Source organism: Poromitra crassiceps (genome assembly GCF_964638095.1).
Source record: "Poromitra crassiceps genome assembly, chromosome: 8".
Classification (NCBI taxonomy): Eukaryota; Metazoa; Chordata; class Actinopteri; order Beryciformes; family Melamphaidae; genus Poromitra; species Poromitra crassiceps.
This window is the reverse complement of record NC_139629.1, coordinates 33,600,743-33,628,194: the sequence shown is the minus strand read 5'-3', so window position 1 is coordinate 33,628,194 and position 27,452 is coordinate 33,600,743. Positions and strand designations below refer to the sequence as shown.

General features: G+C 43.0%; 1 protein-coding gene across 1 annotated transcript; it reads right to left on the bottom strand.

Annotated features, from left to right (window-relative positions):
* Positions 1 to 1,814: 1,814 nt before the first annotated feature.
* On the bottom strand, positions 1,815 to 18,007 carry LOC310780657 (multiple epidermal growth factor-like domains protein 8; the record flags this gene model as incomplete). The annotated part of the gene is made up of 7 exons (XM_083641174.1): positions 1,815 to 3,736; positions 6,690 to 6,801; positions 14,782 to 14,883; positions 15,387 to 15,535; positions 15,645 to 15,755; positions 15,865 to 16,010; positions 17,928 to 18,007. The coding sequence occupies 7 exons, from the start codon at positions 18,005 to 18,007 to the stop codon at positions 3,732 to 3,734; spliced, it is 705 nt and encodes a 234-aa protein (XP_083497300.1). The 3' UTR covers positions 1,815 to 3,731.
* Between the last annotated feature and the right edge of the window lie 9,445 nt (positions 18,008 to 27,452).

The window sequence follows — 27,452 nt, the reverse complement described above, 5'->3', positions numbered from 1 at the left end:
TGACTTTCCCATACATCAAACCTAATCATTTATAATGACTCCAAGTAGTTTAACCCCTCAAAAATTGGTTTTACAGATTTTCAGATTTTCACAATTGTTTAAACACATTAGACACAATGTGCACAACCTGAAACTGAACATGCAAAGGCATAATTCTACTGATAAAGCATTCATATAGTGTTTTCCATTCTGCACACCAGTGTTCAATGGGTGCTTAGAAATGTCTACTCATATGATGTATGTGTTTGTCATTTGAAAAGAAAATACCATTTAGTGAACAGTTAACACCGTTTTGAGGGCAAAGTGTGCTTTTGCAAGAGAAGTGTAGGATTTAGCATTTTGTGTGTGAGTTTTGAGATGGGTAGTGAGGTAGTCTATCAGGAAATGTGTTTAAGCAATTGTGAAAAACTGTAATCAATTAACCCCCCCCCCCCTACTCAACCACACTTGGCATGTTCCACTGCTCCCCGTCTACAAGTGAGGTTGGACCATGGGTTGGACCCATCTGCCTCCGTTTCGCCTCCTCAGTCCAGACCAGGACACTGAGAACTGAGAAGAGGTGAGAAAACACACGTTTTGCACAATGTTTCCCAATAAAGTCATTAGCTAATAAAATGTCTCTGTGTTGTTATTTAAATAGTTGATGATAATGAGTTGATAGTTGATGATAATGTATGAATGCTACTCTTGAAGATGACAATTTTGACATTTTATCATTGTGTACGTTTAACACAGAGGTTCTCAAATGTTTTTCAGCCAAGGAGCCCTTACAAGATAGAAAATATACCTCATTCTGATTTGTGATTTTGGGCTAAGCTTAATTGTTTCCACGGTAACGTGCTTGACTTTTAAATTGATAGGTTTGTTAGATTAGAATGTAATCCATGAACCATTTTAGATTTAAAGCATACAATATTTTCGTGGAGGCCAGGGGGCCACGGACCGCTGGGGGTCCCCGGACCTCCATTTGAGAACCAATGGTTTAACAGAGCGATCACTCACAGGTAGGTAGAAGAGATCTTCCATGTGCTGGTGGGAGCTATTTGCATGGCGGTCAGGACTATCACTGGAACATGTCAAATCTGGCTTGATGAAGCACTAAGGGGGAGTAAAAGGATCAAAGGATTTGATTGACATACAGCCACTGGACAGCAGGCTTTGAAGTTTGCTATTTCAGCTATGAATTGCAGTACATCTATAAATAGCAGAGCATGTGATGGCATTCTACCAGCGGCTCAAAGTGGTGGAAGCGGAGTCGTCTTACCAGGATGAAAACAGCCAGGATGACGATGACCGCGGTGGTGATGGTGGCCAGAGGGAGGCGCACACACGGGCGCTTCACCACCTTGATTACTGCAGACACAGCTGGCAGCTCGACAGCTTCTCTGGAAACAGCCGCTGTGATCGTGTGTATTTTTATGCCCAATATTCCCTACTGAAATGTCATAATTTGTAACTGTGACTCTCAAAATACGATCAAGCTCGTGTCTAGTCCATCCAACCCTGCCACAACAACACAGAACGTCTTTGCACAGAAACATCAAACAAGAGGTCCCAAACTGAATGGGAGCAGCTCACCTGCTATCAGGCCGGGGCGTTCGACAGCTATAGACGGCCCCTCAGTCGGTGGTGTGGAGGCCAGATCCAAACAGCCTCAGCTCATAAGACACTTCTCAAAACAAAAGTCACACACACACTAACACCCACGGGGGGAACGGGGGGAAAACTACTAGGGAACAGGGGCTCCAGAGAATCAATCATATATCACCATGTAACACTAACCAATAAATAAAAACTTGAAGAGAAAGTAAAACTCAACACAGTTTATTGGCATCACACATCAAACCTTTTTTTCTTTCATATAAAGAGGGAATGTATCAAGTATAGACTATGAAAGTGCAAATCTCAATGCATTTCAAAATATGTTTGCCATTTAAAAATAAATCACCTTGACATTGGAAGTGAAATACAAAGGAAAATCCAAATCCCATTTAGATTTGTACCCATTTCATGCACAGCATACTGTTACAGAAAAAGGACAAAATGTGTTTACGCCTCTGCTTAACCCATGTCCAACAAAGTTAGCGCCACTAACCATATGGCACTCAGTTTCACAACTTCAAGACACATTTCAAAGCAATCAATACATTTAGATTTCAGTGGCTCTCAGTCGGCTAAAATATATAGCCGAGTAAAGAACAGTCAGACATAAGTCTGGAAAAGAAAATCTATAAGTGAGACGTAATTTCTAAAATACCAACCTTACTTATTATACTCCACACACTTTGTAAACAATCAATACATTTGAACTCATTGTCAAGGGCCGCTTTTTTTTTCTTTTTTCAAATAAATACCAACTTTATGTTGTGAGTGTCTTCCATTTAGTGTCTTCAGCTAAGATACATGGAACACATAAGTCAACTCAGTCAATACAATGTTTTTAGTTTCCAAACCACAGACAACTGTATCAAAAAGAGCAAATCCAAGAAGCTCACTGCACAAAATGAGAGATAAATAAAACGTGTGTGTGTGTGTGTGTGGGGGTTATCCATGAACACTACAGGCTACAAATATTTAGATGAAGAAAAAAAATTAACTTGATGTGAGAAAAATAATTTTAAAGTAACAGGTGTTTTAATTTGTATACACCGTTATTAAAGGAGAATTTAGTTTTTTTTTAACCTGGACCCATCTCCTGGCAATAATTATGATTTGGCCACTCACCCAGCGATGTCCGCGGCGTTTCTGGCCGTCCTAGCGTTGTTTTGAGATCAATAGCATCCAAGTCAGTTGTAAAATGGAGCTGATTTGGGGCCAAGTGTGAGCCTGTCTTTCCTGCATCTAAATAGCTATTTTTATTCCCGTTTTCGCCACATATCGTCGTAATGTGATCCCTCAACAGCCACCAGAGTGATATTTCGCCCCAGGCCATTTCCTGGAGTCTCCCAGGGATCAAATTGCCTCAAACGTGATCTCGGTCACCAAGTCTCGTAAAGTCCCGCGATACTTTCCTGCCGACTGGCCAACTACAGGTAGGACGCTTTGCGGTGGTGGTTTTAGCGCAACCTATGTGGGGTTTGGCATAACCATCGTTATTTCGAATCCCACATAGGTTACGCCTCCTACTGGAGGAATAGGTAGAGACTATCCATATTCCTCACTTCTACTTTGCCATCCAGATTGGTTTTTGGCCTTCCAAAACAAAACAAAAGTTCCTTCCTGTCTCAACCAATCAGATCACACCAAGTGCACTTGGTCCTCCCACTCGGAGGAGCTGCTGCTGGGCAGGTTAGCGTTGCCCGCCGCCGCCGAGGACGGGTCGCGGCTGTCGCACGCGGTCCAGTCTGTGGTGTCGCTGGAGGACGAGAAGAGGCCCGTGGACGAGTTGCTGCCGCCCGGGGCCACCGGGATGGGCACGGAGCCGCCGTAGCTCCGCCGGTGACTCTCCGAGTGCTGAGACGCCACGGAGACACTGGCCGAGTACTGGCTGTTGATGTTGCCCAGCCTGGCCAGGTTATCTCCCAGCTCCAGCAGCTTTGAGCTGCTCAGCAAAGCTCTGGGGAGGACCTCCACGCCCGGAGCGCTCCGCTCCAGCCAGGAGGGCAGCGAGGTGCCAATGGCGCCGAGCGACGCTTCGTTGGCGAGGAACTGGTGGCTGCTGGTCCCACACGCCATCGCAGAGTCCTGGAGTGACAGCTGGATGGCCAGGAGAATGTTAGGGTCATCGTCGTCTAGCCTGGAACAGGACAGAAAAAACTGTTTAGCATTTATGCAACCAGGTGAAAAACAATCAAAACATCTGGAAGACTGACCGCAAAGGCGAGACCCTTTTACTTGATTATCATAGTTGTCGTCGTCGTCGTCGTGGTGCTTAGAATTGCACCAGTTTGACAACTATAGTGTCACTACTTTTTCAACCATTTTTTGTAAGGGAGGATGCCCATGGAAATGGCACTGAAAGAAACTAGGAAAGTACCTGTGCCCACACACCTAACACCCACATTCAGAGGAATCCTGTTAAGTGAGAAATGAAATGCAGACGTTGCATAAAATAGGCACAGCTATGGCAACGTTTCACAGATGTTGCTCTTAAAAGCGGATTATACTCCATTAGCCCTTCTCCTAATGTCTCCCGCGGGTGGGGCTTGAGCAGAGCACACACATGCAGACGCACAAACACACACACGCAGACACACTGACAAACATACATTTGCATAATGTCCCAAGATGCATTGTGGCATTCACAAGTTGACAAGGAAGCAACCAGATGAAGCTAAATAAGTGGTAGATGTATTTAAGAGTATTGTTAACTGGTGAGATGATGCAATGCATGTACCTGCACCTCATTAAGGCAGTGTGTTCAGTTCACTTCAGTGTGCCCCACATTTTAGTTCAGCTTGACCATGTTGCCGTTTAAACCTCCTTAGTTCGTCCTGTGTGTTCCAGTTTGTGACATTGGTTCTAGGATTGAGTCCATGCTGTAAAGTGTCTGTTGTTGTTTTTATGTTAAATCTTGCCAGTTTCACCGTGTGTCTACGTGTGCTCAGCATGAGGAGAGATATTTCCGTTGCAATTGTCACAATGCTTATCTGGTAGCTAATTGACTGGAGTATTCAGTTTATTGTGATCTGTGCTTAAGTTGAAGTGTTTACTTCTGCTGCTGTAATTGTTAAGTAGATAGCATTCCTATGTATGGGGGGAATGTGTGCTCAACTCCATTGTGTGCGGACGCCATTAGCAGTACCTTGTTTGGCCACAGGGCGTCGACATTGCCCTCCGTGATCTTATTAACCATACATAAGGTTAAATTGGTTTATTTCTGTTAACACGTTAACTGCCAGCGACGTATGCATACGTCAAAAAAAATCCAGCGCTTGACTGCCAGCGACGTATGGATACGTAAAAAAAAACGTTTTTTTTTTTTTTGACGGTGGGGCGTTGATCAATCCCTTTTACGTCTCCTGTACAATTATTGGAGGTATTGAATGTGTATAATCTATTTTACCGACCCACTAAGTGTTGACAGTGCTCCCCCAGACGAGCGAAATCAAAGAAAAAGGGAGCAAGCCATTCAAGGAAATGGCAAGGCGATTTTACAGTATTACATTCTCATGAAAATGGTTGGGGGAAAACGCTCTCGTTTTCGCACTGATTGCTGGCGATGCGGGATTGCAAATTTACATAATACATTACAGGTGGAACACACTTTGAAACACGCAGCATAAATATGACCAGAATCGCAAAAGCTTCTCTCAACCAAAACTCCCAAGAAGCGAGCGAGTCCATGCCGACTTCCTCAAACAGCAGCCTGCAGACAGGCACAGGAGAGCAGCAAAAGCACTGAGACTGTGACGGCCGCGGCAGCCAAGAAGAGGGAGGAGTTGAAGCAACTCTGCCTCTCGCTCTCTCCCTCTCTCTCTCTCTCTCTCTCTCGCTCTCTCTCTCTCCCTCCCTCCCTCTCTCTCTCTCTCTCTCTCCCTCTCCCCCTCTCACTAGGATTAAACCTAGTGCGTCTCCCTCCCGAGAGGGGAGAGAGAGAGAGAGGGAGGGAGAGCGAGAGGGAGGGAGAGAGAGAGAGAGAGAGAGAGAGAGAGGGAGGGAGAGCGAGGGGAAGGGAGAGAGAGAGAGAGAGAGAGAGAGCGAGAGGGGGAGGGAGAGAGAGAGAGAGAGAGAGCCAAAAATGAATGGTTAAAGTGACAGCTCTATCGAATTTCACAAAAAGCCGTTTATCTCTGAATATTTTTTCTCATGCTAAAACCATGCTGTATTCAACTGATAATGCTTACATAACTACTAACTCTACAAACTAACTCTTTTAGACAGAGAAAGTACACATTCTATTAGTACTTTTGAGATATTGTATGTTCACAAACTCCAAGCAGAAAATAATCCTCGGCGCTTGTAAAATTAGCCACAATCCTCAAAAAACGGCTTGGCAGAAGCTACCTACAGCAAGAAAAAAACGGCTGGCAGTCAATGTGTTAAGAGTCGACTATAGTAACTTACTCGGCTGTATGCAGCTTTATGTTATGGTTAAAGGAGCATTACAATGCTTATTGTTATATTTTATGTTTACTGTAAATGGGTCTTGGTTTAATTTCGTAATATGGGGAAATATATAGCTTTAATTTCACTGTATTTTATATTCTGTAGCCCTGAAGATCTAAGTGCCTAATTGTGGTTTATTTGTGTTATTTCAGACTAATGATAATACTACATGTCACAACAATAAATACTGGATCGCAGTACTGTTCAACCAAGAAGTTATGTCTCCTCATCGTCATTCTGTGTCCTGACCGACACTCCATCCTGTTCACTGCTAAAACCTGAAAGAGCTAGCCCTACCTAATTAGCTCAGTAACAGTAGATAATAATGATATTTATTTTTACCACACCGTGCAATTGTGGAATATTTCAATGTTGGCCAAAATAAAAAAATACAATTTGACTATATGAATTAACACCCTAAGTCTAAAGCACATTTTTAGAAGGGGGGTATATATATATCTCACAACTAGAACGAGTTGTAAGCAGCGTTTAATACATTTTTCAAAGGAAATCATTTAAAATATTGTTATGGTGCAGCATCTCTTATCATCAGTAAATTAAAAACCATTCTTCAACAAACATCGAGTTCATGAAAGGTTAAACACTGGTGGTGAGATGTGGTGAAAAATGCAGTGAAATACCTAAGGTGCTCTCGCTAGGGTCATCAGGGTCAGGAGTGTTGCTACGCAGACTCGCCATGTCACCTCGCCTCCTTTGCCTGTGTCTCTGCCTGTACTGGAACTCTGCATACTCCTTTAAGCAACAAAATACCAAATTAAAAACAGAATTCACCAAAAACACTGATAATGGCAACTTCATAATCCTTCACTGTTGTTTTCATTGCAACAGATGGTCTTATGTCCCTTTTATTCACATTGCATAGACTTTTTTTTCTCAGGTTCAAATCTGAGTGTGTGACTTGTGCTAGCTAGCTAGAATTACGGTATATATACATATATACCATATATATATATATATATCGTAATTCTTCCAATAAGCGCCTGTATTCTAATTGCCACCGGTCTTCCATTTCCCGCCGGGGGTCCAAGTTGATTTAGCATAATATGCAGACTTGTATGTGTGCGCGCACACACACACACAGAATTCTAATCCAACCTATGTGTTGCATAACGTAATTTTGTAATCGTCTTTCCGTTTTAGACCCGGAAGTCTACGTAATAATTTTTAGACTTTCCAAAAAGCTGTTTTCAAGCAAAAGAACAAACTGTTTTAAAGTTTTAATATTTTTTCAGATGACAACGTAACATTCCAAATATGTGACCAGTTTATCAGAATAACGCCTATTTGGAAATATTTAACGAGCAGCGAGGACAGAGCGCTGGCTGTGTGACCAGTCGGACTAGCTAGTATCTGTCAACCTACTGTAAGCTACAGTAGAAAACACTGTCGACGTGCTTTTGTAACTAACGTTAAATGCCGACCGGGTACAGCCATCGGCACCTCGCAGCAGTAACGCTATGAACATGTAACTGAAGTTGGCCGCAGTGTAGCTTCTGAATGTTACCAAACTTAATTCATAGTTACATTGTTTTGAAATTGGCCGCCAACTAGCGCTGAACCAGAAGAAATAATACAATTGCGTCCAACACGGAAGAGAGAAAAAGTGGGCGTGGTGAATAAGGTGAATAGTCGAGGACAGGGGTTTTCCAAGTGTGGGAGAGTGGGCCTCCCCCCAGAGAACATACAGACAGCTGCGCCTACCCCCCCCAACCCCAATTATTATTGCCATTATTGTTGTATGCTCCTCTCGGGCATAACGACGAGTTCCAAGAATGTTGTAAACATCTTTATCAATATATGATAAAGATTTAAGATTTTAAAACTTCCTTTTTTCAATATCTTCTTTTAAACATTTTAAACATCTTTATCAACTCTGAAGGATTTTTTTAACCACATCTTTATTATAACTAGCGGGAAACCTGCCCCATGCAGTGTATCGAGTGAAATGTTGCATTCTCTGCATGTTCAACCCATTGACTATGGACTGTGTGCTGCCGGCTGGCCAGGATGAATAGCAGGGCCGTGCAGAGACCCTTAGAGGGGCAGGGGGCTCAGAATTTTAAAAAGGGCACAACACCACGGTGCGGGGCGGTTTCACTGTTGCTGATCCGCCAGTCAGTCGGAGCTGGGCAGTGGGCAGGATGGCGAAAGAATGACCCGCCCATCTCTGCCTCTGATTGGCGCAGGAGACGAGGAGAGACGCAGGATAGGATAGCCAAGCGAATGTGATTAGATCAACGTTTGATGCTATAGGCCAATCAGAGGCAGAGAAGGGCGGGTCATGCCTTCGCCATCCTGGGGAAAAAATATTGTGCACGTCACAGAGACGCAGACGTTTACTTAACTTCCGGTTGAAAGGTCAACATGTGTAAACTGTCCAGACATTTTATTTATTGCTAAACTGTTATTTATTGTTATAAGTTCTTCTTGAAGGGTGCTGGGCATGCCTTCACTGTAAAAAATAAAAGGGGGGCCCTTTGGGCATAAGGGGGACAATGGGCAGGTGCTTGGGCACCCCTAGCACCTGCCTGGCGAATAGACAGTTCCCCAGTCCCATAAGGACAATCAGGCTCCATCTGGGCCCTTCTTGATCTAACTTCGTTCTCTCTCTTTCCTTATATTAAAAAAAAAAAAAAAAAAAAAAAAAAAAAACTAACCTTGTACCACTAACCTAAACTTGTACCACTGTTCCTTCAGAAGTTGTAGTTGTCATAGACTGTGCTCCATAGTTGATTGCTGACAAAAAATGTGTTATTGTAAGTCGCTTTGGATAAAAGCGTCTGCCAAATGACGTAATGTAATGTAAATGTAAATAAATCTCGTAAAATTCATCGGAAAAAGCTCCCCAACAGATACAAAAACAAGAGCATGTGGTTGATGTACATACAAAGAACTGCCACGATCGGATTTGTGAAATACCCATTTAAATCTTGATTTCCTTCTCCCTGGTTTCTACTCTGACAGCATGAGCTCGCCTCAACAGAGGCAGCCAGACTGCGGGCAGTCCACCCCCAGTAGTCCAGTAGGAACAGGGCTCCCCATGCACCCCAAAGATATATTTTTCTAACAGGTTTTTGTACTCTTCAAGGTGTCTCTAATAAAACACATTTTGTTGTTACCCCGTTGAAATAGGGTCCCATGTTTGGCGGCCATCTTTGCGGGCATATTGAAATGTCTGATGAAAATGGATAAGGGGTCATAACTTTTGAACTAGACGGAGGTTGCCTGATTCCAGTAGAAGCTGGCCGGCAGCAGTGCCCAGTTGACACGCTGAATCAGTGCATCTTGGGTGGGAGGCAAGTTCTCGAGGGACTTGATACATTTGAAAAAAGCTGATGTCTGGCTTCATCTACTTGGCTGGAGCCACAGCTTTTGCTGTACATGACGACCCCAAGGTGAGGGCGATCAGGGTTTTGGGGTGAACTACTCCTTTCTACCAAGAAGGATGTAATACTCTCCAACAGATGTGAATATGACATATAGTAAGTAACATCTGCGCTTCAGCCTTGTAACCATCCTGAAGCAGACACTACAGTAGAATGAGTTATAGCGCCTGGCGCATGCTGCGGCCAGTAGCCATAGAAACTCAGGATCCATACGTCCGACAGTGATGTTGTAATACTTGCAATACGCTTCTTCTACACATTAGGCCTCACAGAGCACTGGATCGGCTTCACATGTGGAAAGTACATTTATGTTCACAAAATCTGCAATGTTCTTGGTCACTGTCATTACATGTCTTCCATGTGCTAAAATGATGTGATACTACATCAGCCTTCCAGGGCTATGGGAAAAGGAGTGCATGGGCAGCTTGGGAAGCAACATCGGATCTCACTGAGACCGTGGACGCCTTCACCTTGGAGTCTGAACAGATCAACTCAGATGTCCATGTCCAAAGACTGGAAGCATTATGGTCGTCATGTACAGCAAGAGCTGCGTCTCCAGCCAAGTAGATGAAGCCAGACATCAGCTTTTCTCAAATGTCCCTTGAGAACTTGCCTCCCACCCAAGATGCACTGATTCAGCATGTCAAATGGGCACTGCTGCAGACCAGCTTCTACTGGAATCAGGCAACCTCCGAGCAGCAAAAGATCCAGAGTTCAGTACGTGTTCACTACGGCTGTAGTGTGGCAATTTAGCCCCAACGAAGCAAAGGGGTTGAATACTAAATAGATTTCTCTGATCTTAGAATTTTTAAACTTCCACATCAATTTATAGAAATCATTTTTCACTTTGACATGATCAAATTATTTGCATAGAACTCAATACAAATCCTGTATATATGCATTCTAACTGGATAGCACAACAAAATATGCAGTATGAGTACTTTTCCAAGGCACTGTACATAGATACAGTATGTATTATGGCCCGACAGATAGAACGCGCAGCCGATATTATCTGTTGATGCAGATAATAGATGCACCATTATCGGCACAAGTGCCGTCAATGAGGCCTCGATAGAAGTACTCTTTAGAAACCGCTAAATTAACGCAGAAACAGCTGTGGCAGGTCGGCACAGTAAGAGGCTGCTGGTCACTGTCAGCACTAGGGATGTTAATGATTAACCCACCAATTGCCGTTAAGATTTTCACAGATTAAAAATGTATTAACTCATTGAGTGCCAGCCACTTTTGGAGAATGGACGCTCCCAGTGCCAGAGTTTCAGAGCGTTTTCAGTGATTTCTCGAGGCCCACAGAATATTGTGTGATATTACTATGTAAACACTGAACACGCACAAAGAACGATGAGACTCTATTCTATCATCTGCAAAAAAAAGTATATTGATCCCATTTTCCGTTCTTTAGTTATGAGCCGGAGAAAATAGCTTGATTCATCCAAAAACAGCAATTTTTTTCTAGAAGCTGAGATAATTGGCCTTTTGTGAAATTAAACATTTCAAGCACATCACTGACTCTGAAGCTTGCTGCTGGTGGGCATCGGATATTCTGGCTTGCGTTTGTCAATCCTGTCCTGCTGCCTGGGTCTGTCTGGGTGTTGCGTGCTGCTCTGCGTGCCCCCCCCCCCCGCCCCGCCCCGCCTCGCCTCGCCTCAACTGCACACTCCTCCTCCTGTCTGTGGTGGCTCTCTGCTGAGTTTGCTGTGCGCGACATCCAGCTTTTTTACAGCGTTCCGCGTGTGTTTGTCACCGGCAACGATGCTTCCAGTTGAGAATAATAACAACTCCACGGTGTGGATGTGCGGATGTGCTGTCGCAACCGACACGGAGCGGCTCAATTGTGGGAGCAGATTGGCTGCTGCAGGCACAGCTGCAGTAACGTGCTTCAGCATATCGATGCATACGGATGCGATGCGATTTCCGTTTCCATAACGACTTCTTCTTTGTTTTTTCCTTGCCTTTCTGTTATGTGGAGAGCACTGTCGCCACCTAAGGGTTCTGTAAAATAGGTTATAGACCTCCAATAGCTATAATATTTGTACAGGAGAGGCAGAAGGCTTTGATCGACGCCCCACCGTCAAAAAACGCAATTGACGAACATGTCCGTCCTTGGCACTCTACGTTACTATTTGAAATGACGAACATGTCCGTCCATGGCACTCAATGAGTTAATAACTGATTAAGCGAAAATGTGTTCTGTGCATCATTTCTGTGGCGGAGCTCACATACATGTAGTAGGCTATATTAACATTTATACCAGCAGAGGGCGTAATGTTACTTCACCCAAACTAGCGCTCACCATCCAATCCAACTTTATTTATAAAGTGCTTTCAGTGTTTCCCCTACCATTCTACAGGCATGGTGGGCCCGCCAGCCGGCGCCAGGCCAATGGCGCCCCCGGCAGGCCAGAAAAAAGATTGTTTTGTTTTTTTAGATTTTTTTTCTGCTTCCCCCAAAATTTCAATAAACCTTTATGGCATATTATTACAATACAACAATACTGGTGTTGACAGGGGACAGTAATAGAAGATGCCAAATCATTCAAAACAATAAGCATTTTGCTTTTAGGAGCATTGTGCCAGCGTGCAGCGCTGTTCCAAAACGTGTCAACGGGTGTAATTCACATCGCATCCCATAATAGTATGAGGATACTTGGGATGCCATTGCGAACATAGATGTGAACAGGTTAGCTAAAAGTGTAGTGTCGCCAGTGAGCAGTGTTGGGCAGTAACGCGTTACTTAGTAACGCGTTACTGTAATTAGTTACTTTTTTAGTAACTACGGTAAGTAATATAAGGCGTTACAATTTCCAAAACAGTAATTAGATTACAGTTACTAATCCAAGTAACGCATGCGTTACTGCGTTACATCATTGCCTGCCAGAATGCAGTGTTTTCTATGTAAAAGAAGAAAATAAAACATTTTATCCTCACGGACTCAGGTAGACCTGTCGCGCGCACATATACGTCATAGTGTGTGTGCGCGATACAGCGTCAGAGCGTGCACGCCGGCTTTCAAAATAAACCGAGTCAGAAGAAGGAGACGACGAGCAAGAGAAATATGCATTCAAAAGCTGGAACATTATTGTCCTTTGTAAACTATGTGCGAGCAGCTTGGCAGATGCTACCTATTTGCACTGTTGACTCGCCCTCATATCGATGCATCATAGAGAAAATAGCCACGAAGAACAATATCAAGCTGCCGCAGCCACACAGAGGAAGACGTTTGCTGGCTACCTCAGAGAGAATATGCGGGATAGGGATGGAGGCTAAATTGAAGGTGACGCTGGGTGAGGTAGACTTGGGTGGTGTAACAGTTCACTGGATTAACAGATACACTTTGGGTAAGTGTTGTACACTTTGTTACTTCCTAACTTTCTCGTCAAAGCCTTTCTCACCGTAGTCAGACGGCCCAGGGAATGTTGACAGATCACCACTTTTCTTTCAGCAACGAAGCTTGAAACGTTTGCATTGAGGCTGTGATGTTTTATTACCACTCCGACAGTAACAGCATCTTTCTTCCACTCACGTTATCTGTCTGACTATCATTTCACGTATTTTCCAGTGTGACGCTAGCCAGTCTTAACACACCACTTCCTGTTCTTTCTAACCGAATTTCAAAGTAAAATGCCTTTGGCGTTTCTTTTAACATAGCTTCTTTTGTGTGTTTTTTACTGAGATGTACTGACATTGGCTTCTGCTGTAACACAATAATTTCCACCAGGGGATTAATAAAGTACTTTATCTATCTATCTATCTATCTATCATAATACCAAAGCAAAAATAATTAATACAGTGACATGCTAGACATGTAACAACTTAAGTGTAAGGTATTTGGGGTAAAAAAGAAAAGAAAAAGTAACTAGTAACGTAACTAGTAACGTACCTAGTTACTTTTTGAAAAAGTAATCAGTAAAGTAACTTTTATTACTTTTTTAAGGAGTAATCAGTAATCAGTAACTAATTACTTTTCCAGAGTAACTTGCCCAACACTGTCATTGAATCACTTCATATTACATATTACAACTGGCGGTTGAGCAATGGTAGTTTGAACTGCAAGTGTTCCCTTCAGCCTTCCAGGTGGCCTCTGTGTGACATATGCTGTTACGTTATACGAAGGGGCTGAGGGGAAGCGAATCAGGGGAAGTGCAACTACTAATGAAACACAGTAACAGAGTAGAAAAGTGTTTTGGCAGTGGGCACATGGCATTATTAAAGTCGAGCTGAACCCAAAAATGACTTTTCTTTTCTTTTAGTTCAAATACCTGGGTATGCAGTGCACCTATTTAATAATGTATGCAAAACAAATCACAACAATCTAATTTCTTTAGTTTTTCACATCAAAAGTTCATTTTTCAAGATTTCATTGATAACAGTAATGTACAGTTTGCTGACGTCACCTAGTACTATCAAATTTCTACCCCATTTCCACCAATCATATCATGACAGCTGTCAATCAAATCTTCATTTCAGGATAATTTTCTCTTCCAAATGAAGGGGAAAATGGCGCCTAGTGCCTGTCATCTGGCAGAATTTCTAGCCCATAAACTAACTACTAACTTGAGCAATTATGCAAACTAAATCAAGCGGTAATGTCTAACAATGCAAAGAAATGTAACTGGCTTAAAAGTCGCATTCCAGGAATATTATTTAATGCAATGGCGATATTGGCGCGCGTCTCGCCTGGTTGTCAGGGGTCGCACCTTGGAGATTCCAGGCCGACAGGCTGCACTCTCTGCTCGCCAACACAAAGGCAGCTGGCTGCCTGCAGCTCGCTGAGCTCCACTCAGCCAGTAACCTCGCGTCAGCAGGCTCTTCCCGAGGGGAGCGCCACAACACGCCGAATCCCACTGGATTTGGAGGCGGAACACGCCAGGATTGGCCAAAGCCCAATCCAGTCCCCAGAATTGTCAAATAAAAACATCGACATGATACTATGACCCGCCTCTCAACTTGTCATCACATTTATAAAGATACAATTGGGAGTGCTGCATTGGGTCAAGGAGACATCAATATAAAATGGCAGAGTAAAAATCAGGTGCTCTTCCAGGATCGGGCATGCATAGATATAAGATTAAAAAGAGGTAGCTGTCCAGTGTGGTTGCAGGAAGTTCCCCAGGTGTTGAATGGAGCAGAGAAAGACATCCGAGGCACTGTCATCACATTTGTTTTGTCAGACAAATTATGTTTTCAGTCTGAAACGGACTCAGACGCACGTGACGAATGGGTTCAGCTCGACTTTAACAGCACATTTAAAATTGGACTAACAATTCTACATTGCATGTGTGCATCTGCATACAGTGAGACTGTGTTACCGGATTAGTGGGCTGGTATTCCCGACAGCGGCCTTCACACCAGCTGCACTCTGGATTCTTTAGGCACATGCTTTCATCCGGTGCCTCGGCACAAACTGCATCCTGACAAAAGCAACACACACAATATTGCAAGGTGCACTTCAACTGATGTCTAGTACAGTGTTTCTCAAATGGGGGTCCGGGGAGCGGCAGGGACCCCCAGGGGTCCTTGAGAGGGTTCCAGGGGGTCCCCAGCCAAAAGGGGGTGATTTATTTTTGCTATACTTCCATTCATAAGTAACACAATTACTATTTTGGTCATGGGTTTTATACACTTTCTGTAATAAAACATCTAAAAGCATCAATCTTATTATCACATGGGGGACCGTGGGACAAAATCCTATCAAATGGGGGTCCATGGTCTAATTTTTGTCAGTTTAGGGGTCCTTCATGTGAAGAAAATTGAGAACCACTGGTCTAGTAGTCCTTATTTATTCTTCCCAATCACAACATTTTCATTATCCCGTCTCCCACGAGTCCTTACACACTGTGAACCATTTTGCCAAACTCTCCCCATGACAGGACTTCCCGTGCCCTTTGACTCCATGACTCTTTTCTTCACTCACCTGGTCTCCTGGGTCGCTGCTGATGAACAGAGGAACTTTGTAAGCCACCAAGTCTCCACGGGCGACGCCACTGTAACCCCCGGCAACCAGCAGCACTCCACCCTCCATCACCGCGGCGACGTGCGAGTAACGGCCCCTCACAGCCTCCCCTGCTGAGACAAATGGAGACCATTTTGGATGAAGTGTATGTGTGCGAGCAAGTGACAAAAAGTGCAACACAGAGTGGTTATAGAAGTCACCGTCTGCACAGGAACTTACTGTGTGACAAGCTCTCCCCAGCAGATACCCACTCGTGACAACCCAGATGGTAGAAGAAGATCTCCTCATCATAGCACTTCTCCTCTTGGTAGTGAATATGTACATTCCCCCCTGGGAGAGAGAGGCAGGAAGCAAAGAGAGACGGAGAGAAAGAGAGAAATGTAAATGGGGGCTGGATCGATTGAATTTCACTGATTTCTCTACGATCGCTCTTGCTCACCGTAGACCACCATGTAATTTCCAATGATGGTGGCCGAGTGGAAGGCTCTCTCTCTGGGCCCGGTGGCTGGGAAACGCGAGCGGAAGGACGTCCAGAAGCACCGATCCACATGGAATACGTCAGTGTTGTTCACCCTCACACTGAGCCTTAGATGAAGTGGAGGGACAAAGTAAGTCAGAAGAACAGCAGGTGCACTTTTAGTCAAATCTGTCAGGGAAGATGCTGCATCTTTATTTCAATCAATCAATCAATCATTTAATTATTAATAACCATACAACCAAGGTTGGTGGAATTTGCTTTCAGTACAGCCCGAACCAGGCCCTCCCCCCCTCCCCTGAACCTTATGTGTTTGATCAATTTCGAATAGCCTAAGCCTATCAAATAAACACTATACAAGAAAAATACATTAAAACACTTTGAACTCCACAATGTGTCAATTCAAATGTCAAAAATTGGGGTACTGTGGCGCAGTCGGTAGCGCTGTCGCCTCACAGTTAGAAGGTCCTGAGTTCGATTCTCGCCTGGGACACTGTGGGCGCTGTGGTTGTGTTCCCCCCCATATCTTCAGTGCCTACTGCCCAGGTGGGTTATCTCATCGAAAGGGCCTTTCTCCCTGTGTGGAGTTTGCATGTTCTCCCCGTACCCCCCAGGGGGTTCCTCCGTATATAACCCCCCACTAAAAACATGCAGAAGATCAGATCGTCATCGTCATCCGACCAGTGACGACAACATCCGAAGTTGGTCCCCGGGCGCTGTACGAGAAAGCGACCACTGCTCCTGGCCTGCCCCCCGGAGGAAAGGACATGCCTGGATGGGTTTAGTTTAGTTTAGTTTATTAGGATCCCCATTAGCCATTACACAAGGCAACAGCTACTCTTCCTGGGGTCCAGTCAAAACAAACAATACAGATACATTACAAATATGCAAAGTAAAAGACAAAACACATTTTTAAATCATAAATTTAAGACAAACAAGAGAAAACAAACAAAAACTCACTCAACCTGGTTCTAAATACAGCATATGTCCATCCAAATAACCATGTAACCTCCATCACAATATTCCTAAAATACTATACAGTATATACAGGCATATAATACTATAATATAATACATCTACCTATAGCCTAACTAATACATTACTATCTGTTTAACAATCATTATCTATCATCTGTCCACCCATAGTACATCCTTATGTTATATAACGTCTAACTACATTACTACATTAATTACTATCAACTCTATACGATATCTAGGTGTATAATCACTATTTCTAATACCAGTTCCCTTCATTGCGTATAATTAACTAGTTATGAAATTATAAAATGTACTTTTAGCTTCTTTTTAAGTCTATATCTACTTTCTATATTTATAATTGTAGGAGGTAGAGCATTCCATTCAGACATGGCTCGGTACATGACAGATTTTTTCATTGCATTTGTTCTAGGCCTAGGTAACGTGAAATGCTCCCTCGCAACCTGTCTGGTAGTGCGGGTATGTCTGTCACATGTATATTGAATATGATTATATAAACATTCTGGTTCCTTGCTACCACAGATCTTTCTGAAAAACAAAATTAGACTCACAAGCAGTCTTTGTTCCACCATCAGCCATGCTAGTTTTTTATGCATTAGCACTGCACTTGACCTGTAATTACATTTAAGTGCAATACGAGCTGCTTTGTTTTGACCAATTTGTAGTTTCCTTAGTTCCTTTTTTGATGCACTGGACCATACAGCAGGACAGTAGTCAAGATGACACAAGACCAGTGCTTGTATAACCTGGACCACTAAAGCAGATGTTAAATACTCAGCAGATCTTCTGATTAATGCTAACCCCTTCCCCATTTTCTTAGTTATGTGATCAATATGTGATGACCATGAAAGATGACTGTCCAATGTTACTCCCAGTAGCTTTGTTTCACTGACCTGTTCAATTTCTGTTCCATTCAGTATTAGATTTAACTTTGGATTAGATTGCAGCACACTCTGCGAACCAAATACTATGCATTTTGTCTTTGAACTATTTAACACCATTCTATTATCAGTTATCCATTTTAAGACCAACAGAATCTCTTTGTTGAGAGCCTCTGTCAGATCCTCCACTGACTCAGATGCCCAGTACATCGTAGTATCATCCGCGTACATCGTCACATTGGCCTTTTCTAAGACCAATGGCAGATCGACGATCGTTCGTGAATATAGTGTATAGGAGAGGCCCAAGGCAACTCCCTTGAGGAATACCAAACTGTAAGTTTTTCATGTCTGACAATGAACCACACACACACACACGTGGCAATACAACTTAACGTGTACCTAGCCAACCAACACGGCTGCATTACCTCGTCCATGGTCCGCTACTAACTTCAAACGCATAGCCTACACTGAGCCACTAAACACATTTAATGAATAAAGCTGTTAAACAGAACGAAACGATGGACTCACCAGATGATAGCGGCCAAGGCACAAAGCAGTATTATGGCAGTCAGTGCATTCAGCACAATGGCAATAGTTGGTAGATCTGGAGGGAAAAAGTGCTGCATACCACGTTTCAATCAAATATCTGCGCCAGCACTGTACAGAAAATGCCGGAGGAAAAAATATATCACTTCTTTCTTGAGTTCAAGTTGTCACGTAGAAAACAGTATTCAAACAGCGCGGCGACCACGGATGAATGAAGTAGCGCGGATGGGGCCGAAAATGGCAGACACACAACAAACATTTCAGGTGGGCAAGGAGGAGGAGTTACGTACGCACGTATGTGACGTCAGTGACGTCGTGCGGATATTTGTCAAAGGTTCTGAGTACAAGACATGGGAATGGTTAAAGTGTTTATGTGCTGGACACTTGGAATGTGAAAATAGTACAAATAACTCTAACCGTTTGTGGTGAAATAGCTGTTTTACATTTCTGAGGTAATACAACCCATTTTCTTTGACAAGTCTTTACTGTTCAGTCTTACAGTGTACTGTAGGCATGTTTATGCCCAAAACAGTATTCCCACATGTGAGCTCATGTCCAGTCCACTCCCCTTAAAGGCCATAGTCACGTCTGTGACAGCAGCTTCTTTCTTGCTGAGTGCCGTGCAAGCAGAGGGACAGAGTGAGAAAGAGAGAGGGGAGCAAGAGAGAGGGAAGAGAGAGAGACAATCGGAGGATGAACCAGTTCGGATTCAGATAAATTAGAAACAAATGAAAATTGATGCTGATGGAACGATCCATTTGAAACACACCAAAGGGCTGCCGCGCAGTTACGCAGTGAATATTCCCATGGCCCAAAGCGTGCGCTTACTGTAATTAGTCATTGCGTTCATATAGGCTATAACATACACATTTAAAAATATTTGTTTCTTTAATAGGGTAGGGATGTGTGAGATTTTAATTCTAGAATTCTCAGAATTGTCCACTCGGGTTAAGCTATTGTTGCATGGTGCAATAGGTTACTGTATAGCCTACTGGCCGGTGTTGTGCCAAAAAGTGATTTGCTGCCAGAAACTGATTTCGCTCTGCGGGACCACGCACAGCGCTGCCTTTGCCCACCCTGTGAGTCCCATGGCCGGCCCCAGACACCCAGGGCACCGACCCACCCCCACCACCCACCCTGCCTACCCCGCCAAGCTCCCACCTTCTCCAGGGAGACCACCCTCCAGGACCCGGCGCACTAGCCGAACCTGCACTTAAGCACACTTAAGCACCCCTCCCCGGCTATACACACAGGCTCCCGCCCCGCCAGACCCTCGTTCCCCCTAGTAATCCAATTCAAAATGCGAATCACTTTTTGCCACAGGGGGGTCTGTGCCATTCAGGAGAATGTGGGCTCACAGGGTGGGTAGAGGCAGCGCGGTCCCACGGCGCAATCTACTGTTACCTCACATCACAGACCTGTATGGCCGGGAATTATGTAGCCTAATAAAACCATGACAAACAAATTCTCATTTTTAAATCAAGGTGTGTTTTTTCTGCAATGTAGGCTATAGTTGAAAATCAACGTGGCATTCTGAGGAGGGAAGAGTGTGTGCGTGCCCGAGGTGTTGGGGAGAGAGTGACATCAATCCATGCCGTGCGTAATGTATCCAAGCAAGGATTTCCTGCACTGCACGGAGAATACTGTGTGCGCTCAGGCCTACGCCTGGCGTAGTGGTTTTTTTTTTGCGTTAAGACCTGCTATTTGGTGGCGTTAAAATTGAGAGCACCCAAGGCCCTTTTTTCTAACACATTGCGCTGGAACGCCTATTTTGGCATGGGCAACCCCCAAACCTGTGTTTATGCTCGTAACATGACATTGGTATCTTCACCAGAGCGCAAAATGACACTTGCGGGAGGCAGATGATAGGCTAAGAGGCGCACGGACACGCCTAGGCCACGCCTACACCTGTGTCTGCGCTTAGATTCCAGCGCAAAACTGGATGGTGGAGGCTGACGATAGCTTAAGATGCAGGGAAGATAGCATAAGAGGCGTGCAAACGGCAGCGCAAATGATAGCGCCGTACGACGATAGGGCCCAAAGAGTGAAGCGAAAAGACACAGCCCGATTTGTTTAGTGGACGTAACCTCTTCAATACGAACGCCCCCTGTACAGGGGGCTGCGTGAGATGAGTGCACTTCAGAAGTTCCTAGGCAAATGACTGCAGAGTTACAAAGACAGAAATCGATCTTGTTATTGACAAATGCTGACACCTCATTGAACATGACTTAGAAACAGTTAGACTCACTCACTGGTTTCATAAACTTTATTAACATGATAATAAAAAAGAAAATTGAACAGAACATCGTATTCAAGCCAAACAGAACACAGCACCATGCAACACTCCACATGGGCCCACACAGCCGAGCTTTCATTCACCAGTCAAAGGCCAGGTTTGCCCTGGAGGTTAAATTAGACTTTGTTTTTCTTTTTTGTAGCACTACTTTAAAGCAGCCTAATTCCACTGTATTAACCTAAACAGAAACACAACAGCAGGAAACATTAAGGCTTTATTTTTGGGCTCTGCAATTTCCTAATAATTTCCCAGAAAGAAACTGATAATTATAAGGATGTTTCCCGGAAAAACCATGAATTGATGTTGATGGTACAGCTAAGTTCCTCCAATTTCTTCTCTTGTTTCCAAGAACGATGGGCCATTATTGTGTGCTCCCCGCACTTTTCCATTGGCTAATATACAGGTTACATTACATTCTGTATGTTCACACCGGCCAGATTTTCAGGTATTCGCGCGACGAGATTACATACCAAGTCAATGCAAACACGAGAGCAGATGAGATTTCGCCAAGGCGATTTTGCAAGTCGAGTGAATAATACATGTACGTGCGAGTGAAGTGTTCCTTTGGCCTTGGTGTGAATGCACAGTAAGGCCATCATCATAAGCCATGTATGGGAGTTGTGTTTTTATTTTATTTGAATTTCTGTCTGACTACCGTTAGTCCCTGTGTCTGTCTATTATTTTGTGTGTGCTGAGTATTTTCTTCTTCACTGCTATTTATTTTTTATTTTCTTTGAGTGTACAGCACTTAGGTCAACTGTGTTGTTTTAAATGTGCTTTATAAATAAAGTGGATTGGATTGGCTGAAGTGTTGGCCTCCTTTTTTATGGTTATTGATGCAGTTTTGCATGAGCCCAATTTGAAATATTCTAGATACAGACTAGCCACATTGTAATCATCATCGTTTGTCCACTTAGCTCCAAACAGGGATGTCAGATTCAACCGGCGCTCTCCGGTGTTTAGACCTTTAATGAGAAGGTCAGGTCTGGACCACAAAAGGTCAATAAGCATATCTTCTTGTGCTTGTGGAGCTCAGGACTAAGTTGCTTTTGTAAAACCATGACAGTGGCACTGCAAATGAGAAAGATACAGATGCTAGGTGGTGAATAAAAGTGTTTGGCAGTTCTCAGTTTTGGATTTACTATAATCACATTTATAGTCTTCAGAATACACATATGTTTAATGATCAACATTGCATAACCTGAAACCTATCAAAACCCCACTGTGGTAACTGGTTAAACACAGAAATTGGAAATGTGAAGTTGCACCTACAGTATTCTATGCTAACTAGCTACTGTAGCTAATGCTGGCAAATATCATTGACATCAGCAGTTGCGAGGAAAACACGATTTTGGGTGGAGAAGGATCTTGTAGGTGTCTCTCATGTCTCTTCCCTGTTTTTTCCCCCCGAGTCGGACCATCAGAACGCATGGAGGTCATAATAACGACCGGCGGGAAATTTCAGCCTTCTGACTCTGAGAGGATTTTTAAAGCTAATTCCTCTGAACCTCAAAGACATGGCAACCTGAAACCTGACCAAACAGTGTTTATGAATGAGCGCGGTGTGACTGGCCAGCTGTGGCCGTGTTAACCCATTGATACCTGATGCAGCATTTGTGTGTGTATCCCTTTAAGACTGCAAACCACGTCTTAAAGGGATACACACACAAATGAAGGATATACACGCAAATGCTGCATCAGGTATCAATGGGTTAAGCCCATGGCACACCAATCCAATGTTCTACAACAACTGCCAACAAGAATGTTGGCAGTTGTTGGAGAATGTTTGACTGGGGTGCCATGGGCTTTAGAAAAACTCCACACAGAAACATGAAAACGCAGCAGTACTGCTCAGTGGAAAAAAAACAAACAAACAAAAAACATCCCACAGCTATAGTGCTAAGTCATCGCTGCCAGATCTCACAATGCCTGGATAGGTGTGGACAGTGGTGCCCTAAAGGTTAGAGAAGTGAGCTTGTGACCGGAAGGTCGTCGGTTCAATCCCCGGGACCGGCAGAATAAATCTGGGTGGGCAAAGAGAAAAGGCAGTGCTTGACCCTCCCTCATTACCACCACTGAGGTGCCCTTGAGCAACCCCAACCGCTCCAGTGGAGCTGATCAGTGGCCAGCAGATCAGACTGTGGTTGTACTGGTCAACTACCAGGTATAAATGTGTGTATGAATGTGAACAGGGCGCTCCTGAAAAAGAGAGCATTCAGTGAGACTCCCCCTGTATAAATAACGGTAAATAAAAAGCTGATTTACCGTCTATCAATCCCATATCAAATGCATAGGCTGGAGAAACTGTAAACAAAATGTCTGACTCTAGAAGGACACTATCAACAACACACATCAGAAACATGTGTGTGTTTATAACACATCCATAACCCTAAGGCCTGTTTTCCAGTGACCAAATGTCATACTTTTTTTTAATTCAAAATTGGACACACTCTTCAACATAAAGGTCACAAATGACATAAGTGTTAAATACACACTGTGTGAAAGCCAGGAAGGTGACAAAAGGGTTGAATCAGTCCTGAAGAATGTGGCATGAAGATGCTGTTTAGGTGCTATGAATGTGTCATAAAGAAAAGTGTTAGGGATGTAAGGGTCTACATCCAAATCCAGGTGAAAAAGTATTTGCGAATAAAAATTTTTATGGTTTGTTTTATCCCGCCTTTAGCAGGGGCCAGAGGGTTCAGACAGTCAAGGGAAAAGCATTTGAAAGTCAATTTGGTGACAGCTGAGCTTTCTCTGTCTGCATTGAATCAACCAGATGAGACGTTATAAAGGCAGAATGTCAGCCAAAAAAAAACTATTTTAGAAAACAGTTGGAAAAGTCTGAATTTCAGCAAAAAATAATTTATAATAATTAATTTGCCTTTATGTCCTAAAATCAAAATAGAAATATTACTCTTAATAATAATGAAAAATCCTCAAAAGTTATCCTAATTACTTACTGTAATACTGATTACCTTACTTGCTAGCATGTTCTACTATTTCTACTGTTAATAAAAAATAAAACAAATTATATAAAAACAATTCAAATTGATTTACTTTGGTCTTTTCACCATGCTGGACCTGCGGTGTGTGGGGGCAGTTTAAATAGTTTTCACATTAAGCCCTTCTTCTTCTTCTCTAATTTTAATGGCGGGTCGCAACCAAATAGGTGCATCCCGCCTACTGTACCGGAGTGTATAATATCAGGGTTTTATATACCTCAATGTTATATAAAAGTAAAGAAAATGTTAAAAATAAAGAAAACACATTAGGTCTTTTTGGACATCCACTCTTGGTCCATGCCGCAGGACAAAACGAACACTAAGACTGAACTGTATATGTACCACTACACCCGGGGCCGACACGGGCATCAGAAACACTGAACGCATCACAGGGCATATCATTCACATAGTGTCAAACATGCTGACGGTGCAACAAACCCAACAAACACACACAGGCATTTGGTGCACACAGTGAAACAAAACAAACATACAAACCGCAGGCATCAGAAATATTGAACTCGTATCTGTCTATCAGTACATAAAAGATTCACACATACAAGATTTCCAAAAATAAAAGCTCTTGGAGGTACTTGGATTGATTAGTTGTTTTGATATTATGGGCACACGACATAATTATGACCTCTGATCTTTTTTGCCTCTGCTTTATAATCTATAATCAATAATGCATTAAAATAGTCAATACACAACGTTTACAAAGGTTTAGACAGAAGAACAGTGTTATGTGTCTGGAGAGCATTAATACACAACAGAAGAGACCCTTCCAAACTGTAAACTTTCAAGACGGTCTTGAATCAATAAACTACAGAGACTTGGTTTTTAGATAAGATGCTATTCAAGAACATGTTACTGTTTCAAGATAAATGTGAAATAAAGCTGGTGATGGGGGAGGGACACCGGCAAATACTGGGAGGGAATTTAAGCAAAAAGGGCTTCAGGTACAGACAAAACAAGTCTTGTTGAGAGAAAAATACTAAGCAAATTAAATCAGATAAACTCTCACCAATATAGGTCCAGTAGATTGTCACAATAGAGCTGGGGCAACTACGTCACGTCTGGACGAGCAATGACGCAACCTCTTTATCTAGTAAAGCGGTTCTCAACCTGGAAGCCAGATTAGTGCAACTTGATATTTCTATTGCAATTGGCAAAAATAATTAACTTTCTTTATTATTCACCTTTTTACTTTCAATGCTAATTTTGTTGAATTTTAGTTTGCACAATTCAATTTTGTGATCTGTACATATTTACATTTCTGTTTTTCATCATTTTTAAGTAGGCAAAAAGGAGGAAACTTTTCCTTGCAATGTAACCCAAATCTATAGTTTATCAGTCCACCAGCTGTGCATATTTTCAGGCAACTGATCATTTATCGGCCTTGAAATTAAGTTGTTTCACCAAAGTCTAATCTCCAAACAGGCTGAGAACCACTGGCCTGCAAACCTGAAAAACACTGCAACAAGTTACAAGCCAACTGAGTGCCTTCACAGTTCACACTCATCAAGCTTCATTTTAAGACATTTTAAGTCAAATTATCTTTAAGTCACTATCAAAATTATCTCTGCAGTTCATTGTGCCAAATGTCACTTTACTGCCATGTTCAAAAATCTTAGTTCCCAGAATTTTGAGAATTAAGTCAGAATTTGAAATCAAAGTCCGTATTCAGGGTTTAAAGTCGGAATTCTAATTTTATTTTAAGAATTCTGAAATTAATCTCGGATTCAAATACACGTTTCACATGTGGCACTAATCCGCTCCCGTACGCCAGAAATCCTCAAATCTGATGTTGTGGCAGAGTAAATATGGGCGCTGGTTGTTACCGCTACAGCCAGCTCCTTACATCTTTCTGCAGTACATCAACGTACTAACCTGACTTCGCCAGATGAGGGCGGTATTGTTTTCACAACAGGACATGCACCTCAACGTACAGAGACTGTGATGGACTAATCGTAGAGTGTGGCGGAGTCAGGGTTAGGTGTTCCAGGGGGGTCCCCAGCAAACTGATGAATTATTAAACTTCACCGTTATTTAATTGACAAGAAGCTAACACAATTCGAAATTGTAGAGAAATGACTGTTCTGATCATAGTTTCTCTGTTATCTCTCTATAGAATACAGACAGTCATGGCCCAGTGAATGTGTACATTTTGAAAAGTATTTAAGTCTGCATCTGCGGGTCATCACGGTAAGGCATAATAATGTGTTAATTCCACTACAGGAGAGACTTGATGTTCTTGATATATTCTTCTTGATATATCGGCAATCGCCCAAAAGAGTTGGAAAACATCGGCATATCTGATATCGGCAAAAAATAAATAAATAAATAAAAATCCAATATCGTGCACCACTGTTTGAGACTACCGTAAATTACTTGTTCGGATGGATGTTTCTGCAGTGCTTCAGTACAGCGTCACAGTGCAAAACACGCATTTGAAGTTGAACCAAGTTGTGGCGCGCATCAAGTTTTCAAACCCTACAGTCTGACCACTGCTTCAGTGTTGAGTACAGCTGGTGTATTGTCCAAAAAGACCCTACACTCTCACCACTGCTGCAGCGTTGAGTACAGCTGGTGTATTGTCCAAAAAGACCCTACACTCTGAACACTGCTGCAGTGTTGAGTACAGCTGGTGTATTGTCCAAAAAGACCCTACACTCTGAACACTGCTGCAGTGTTGAGTACAGCTGGTGTATTGTCCAAAAAGACCCTACACTCTGAACACTGCTGCAGTGTTGAGTACAGCTGGCATATTGTCCAAAAATACCCTACACTCTGAACACTGCTGCAGTGTTGAGTACAGCTGGTGTACTGTCCGAAAAGACCCTACACTCTGAACACTGCTGCAGTGTTGAGTACAGCTGGTGTATTGTCCAAAAATACCCTACACTCTGAACACTGCTGCAGTGTTGAGTACAGCTGGCGTATTGTCCAAAAAGACCCTACACTCTGAACACTGTTGCAGTGTTGAGTACAGCTGGCGTATTGTCCAAAAAGTTGCCCAGTGCACCGCAACCCTATCGTGATTTGCAACATTCTGTCTCTCACCAGTTCAGAGCGAAGGACCCCTGCACTAGGCTGCAGTGAGAATTACTGTATGAATTCTTGAACTACTTCAGTCTATAATAGTGTATTTTCTTCATGTTAGAGACATATCTTGTTGTTAAAGTTTTTTTTTTCAACAATTCAAGCATAAGAAGAACACCTGCAGTGGCAAAACAAATCACAAACATAATGCAGTCAAGAGAAAAACATGCGTGACACGACAAAAGAAAAATAGGGGTGAGAACCTCAACTTAGAATGAAACAACAGAAACTTATAATAATCTAAGTTTTCTTTCTTTTTTCTTTTAATATAAATAATTGGTCACTTCATAGTCTAACAACATTGGTTATGTATGGGGCCTTAAAGCGATATTTCACTTAGTTTGAATATCTCTAGAGGAGACGAGGAGCAGTCAAACTCTTACCAATACCTGCTCTGGAGATCTGCTGTCACATGATCCAGTATCAATCCCTATTCATCGGTCTAAGTACAGAGATATGTGATTATCTCTACGACGTGGAACTGAGGTTCAGGTGTGCAGCAGCTGAATAAGGAGGGGCTTTACAATACTGGTTGTTACTCGTTGCTTATATTTCTTAAAAATACAAGATTCATTGATATATTTACTGGTTCATTGTGAGGCTACTGTGGGTTCATTGCTCTGAGTAGTGCTATTCTATGTATGCAGTATTAAGCTCTACTTAGTCTCGCTGGCCAGCCTCCTCTCCCTTCCGTCTCCATAGTGGGATTGTGATGGGCGGCGCTTAGCGGCAG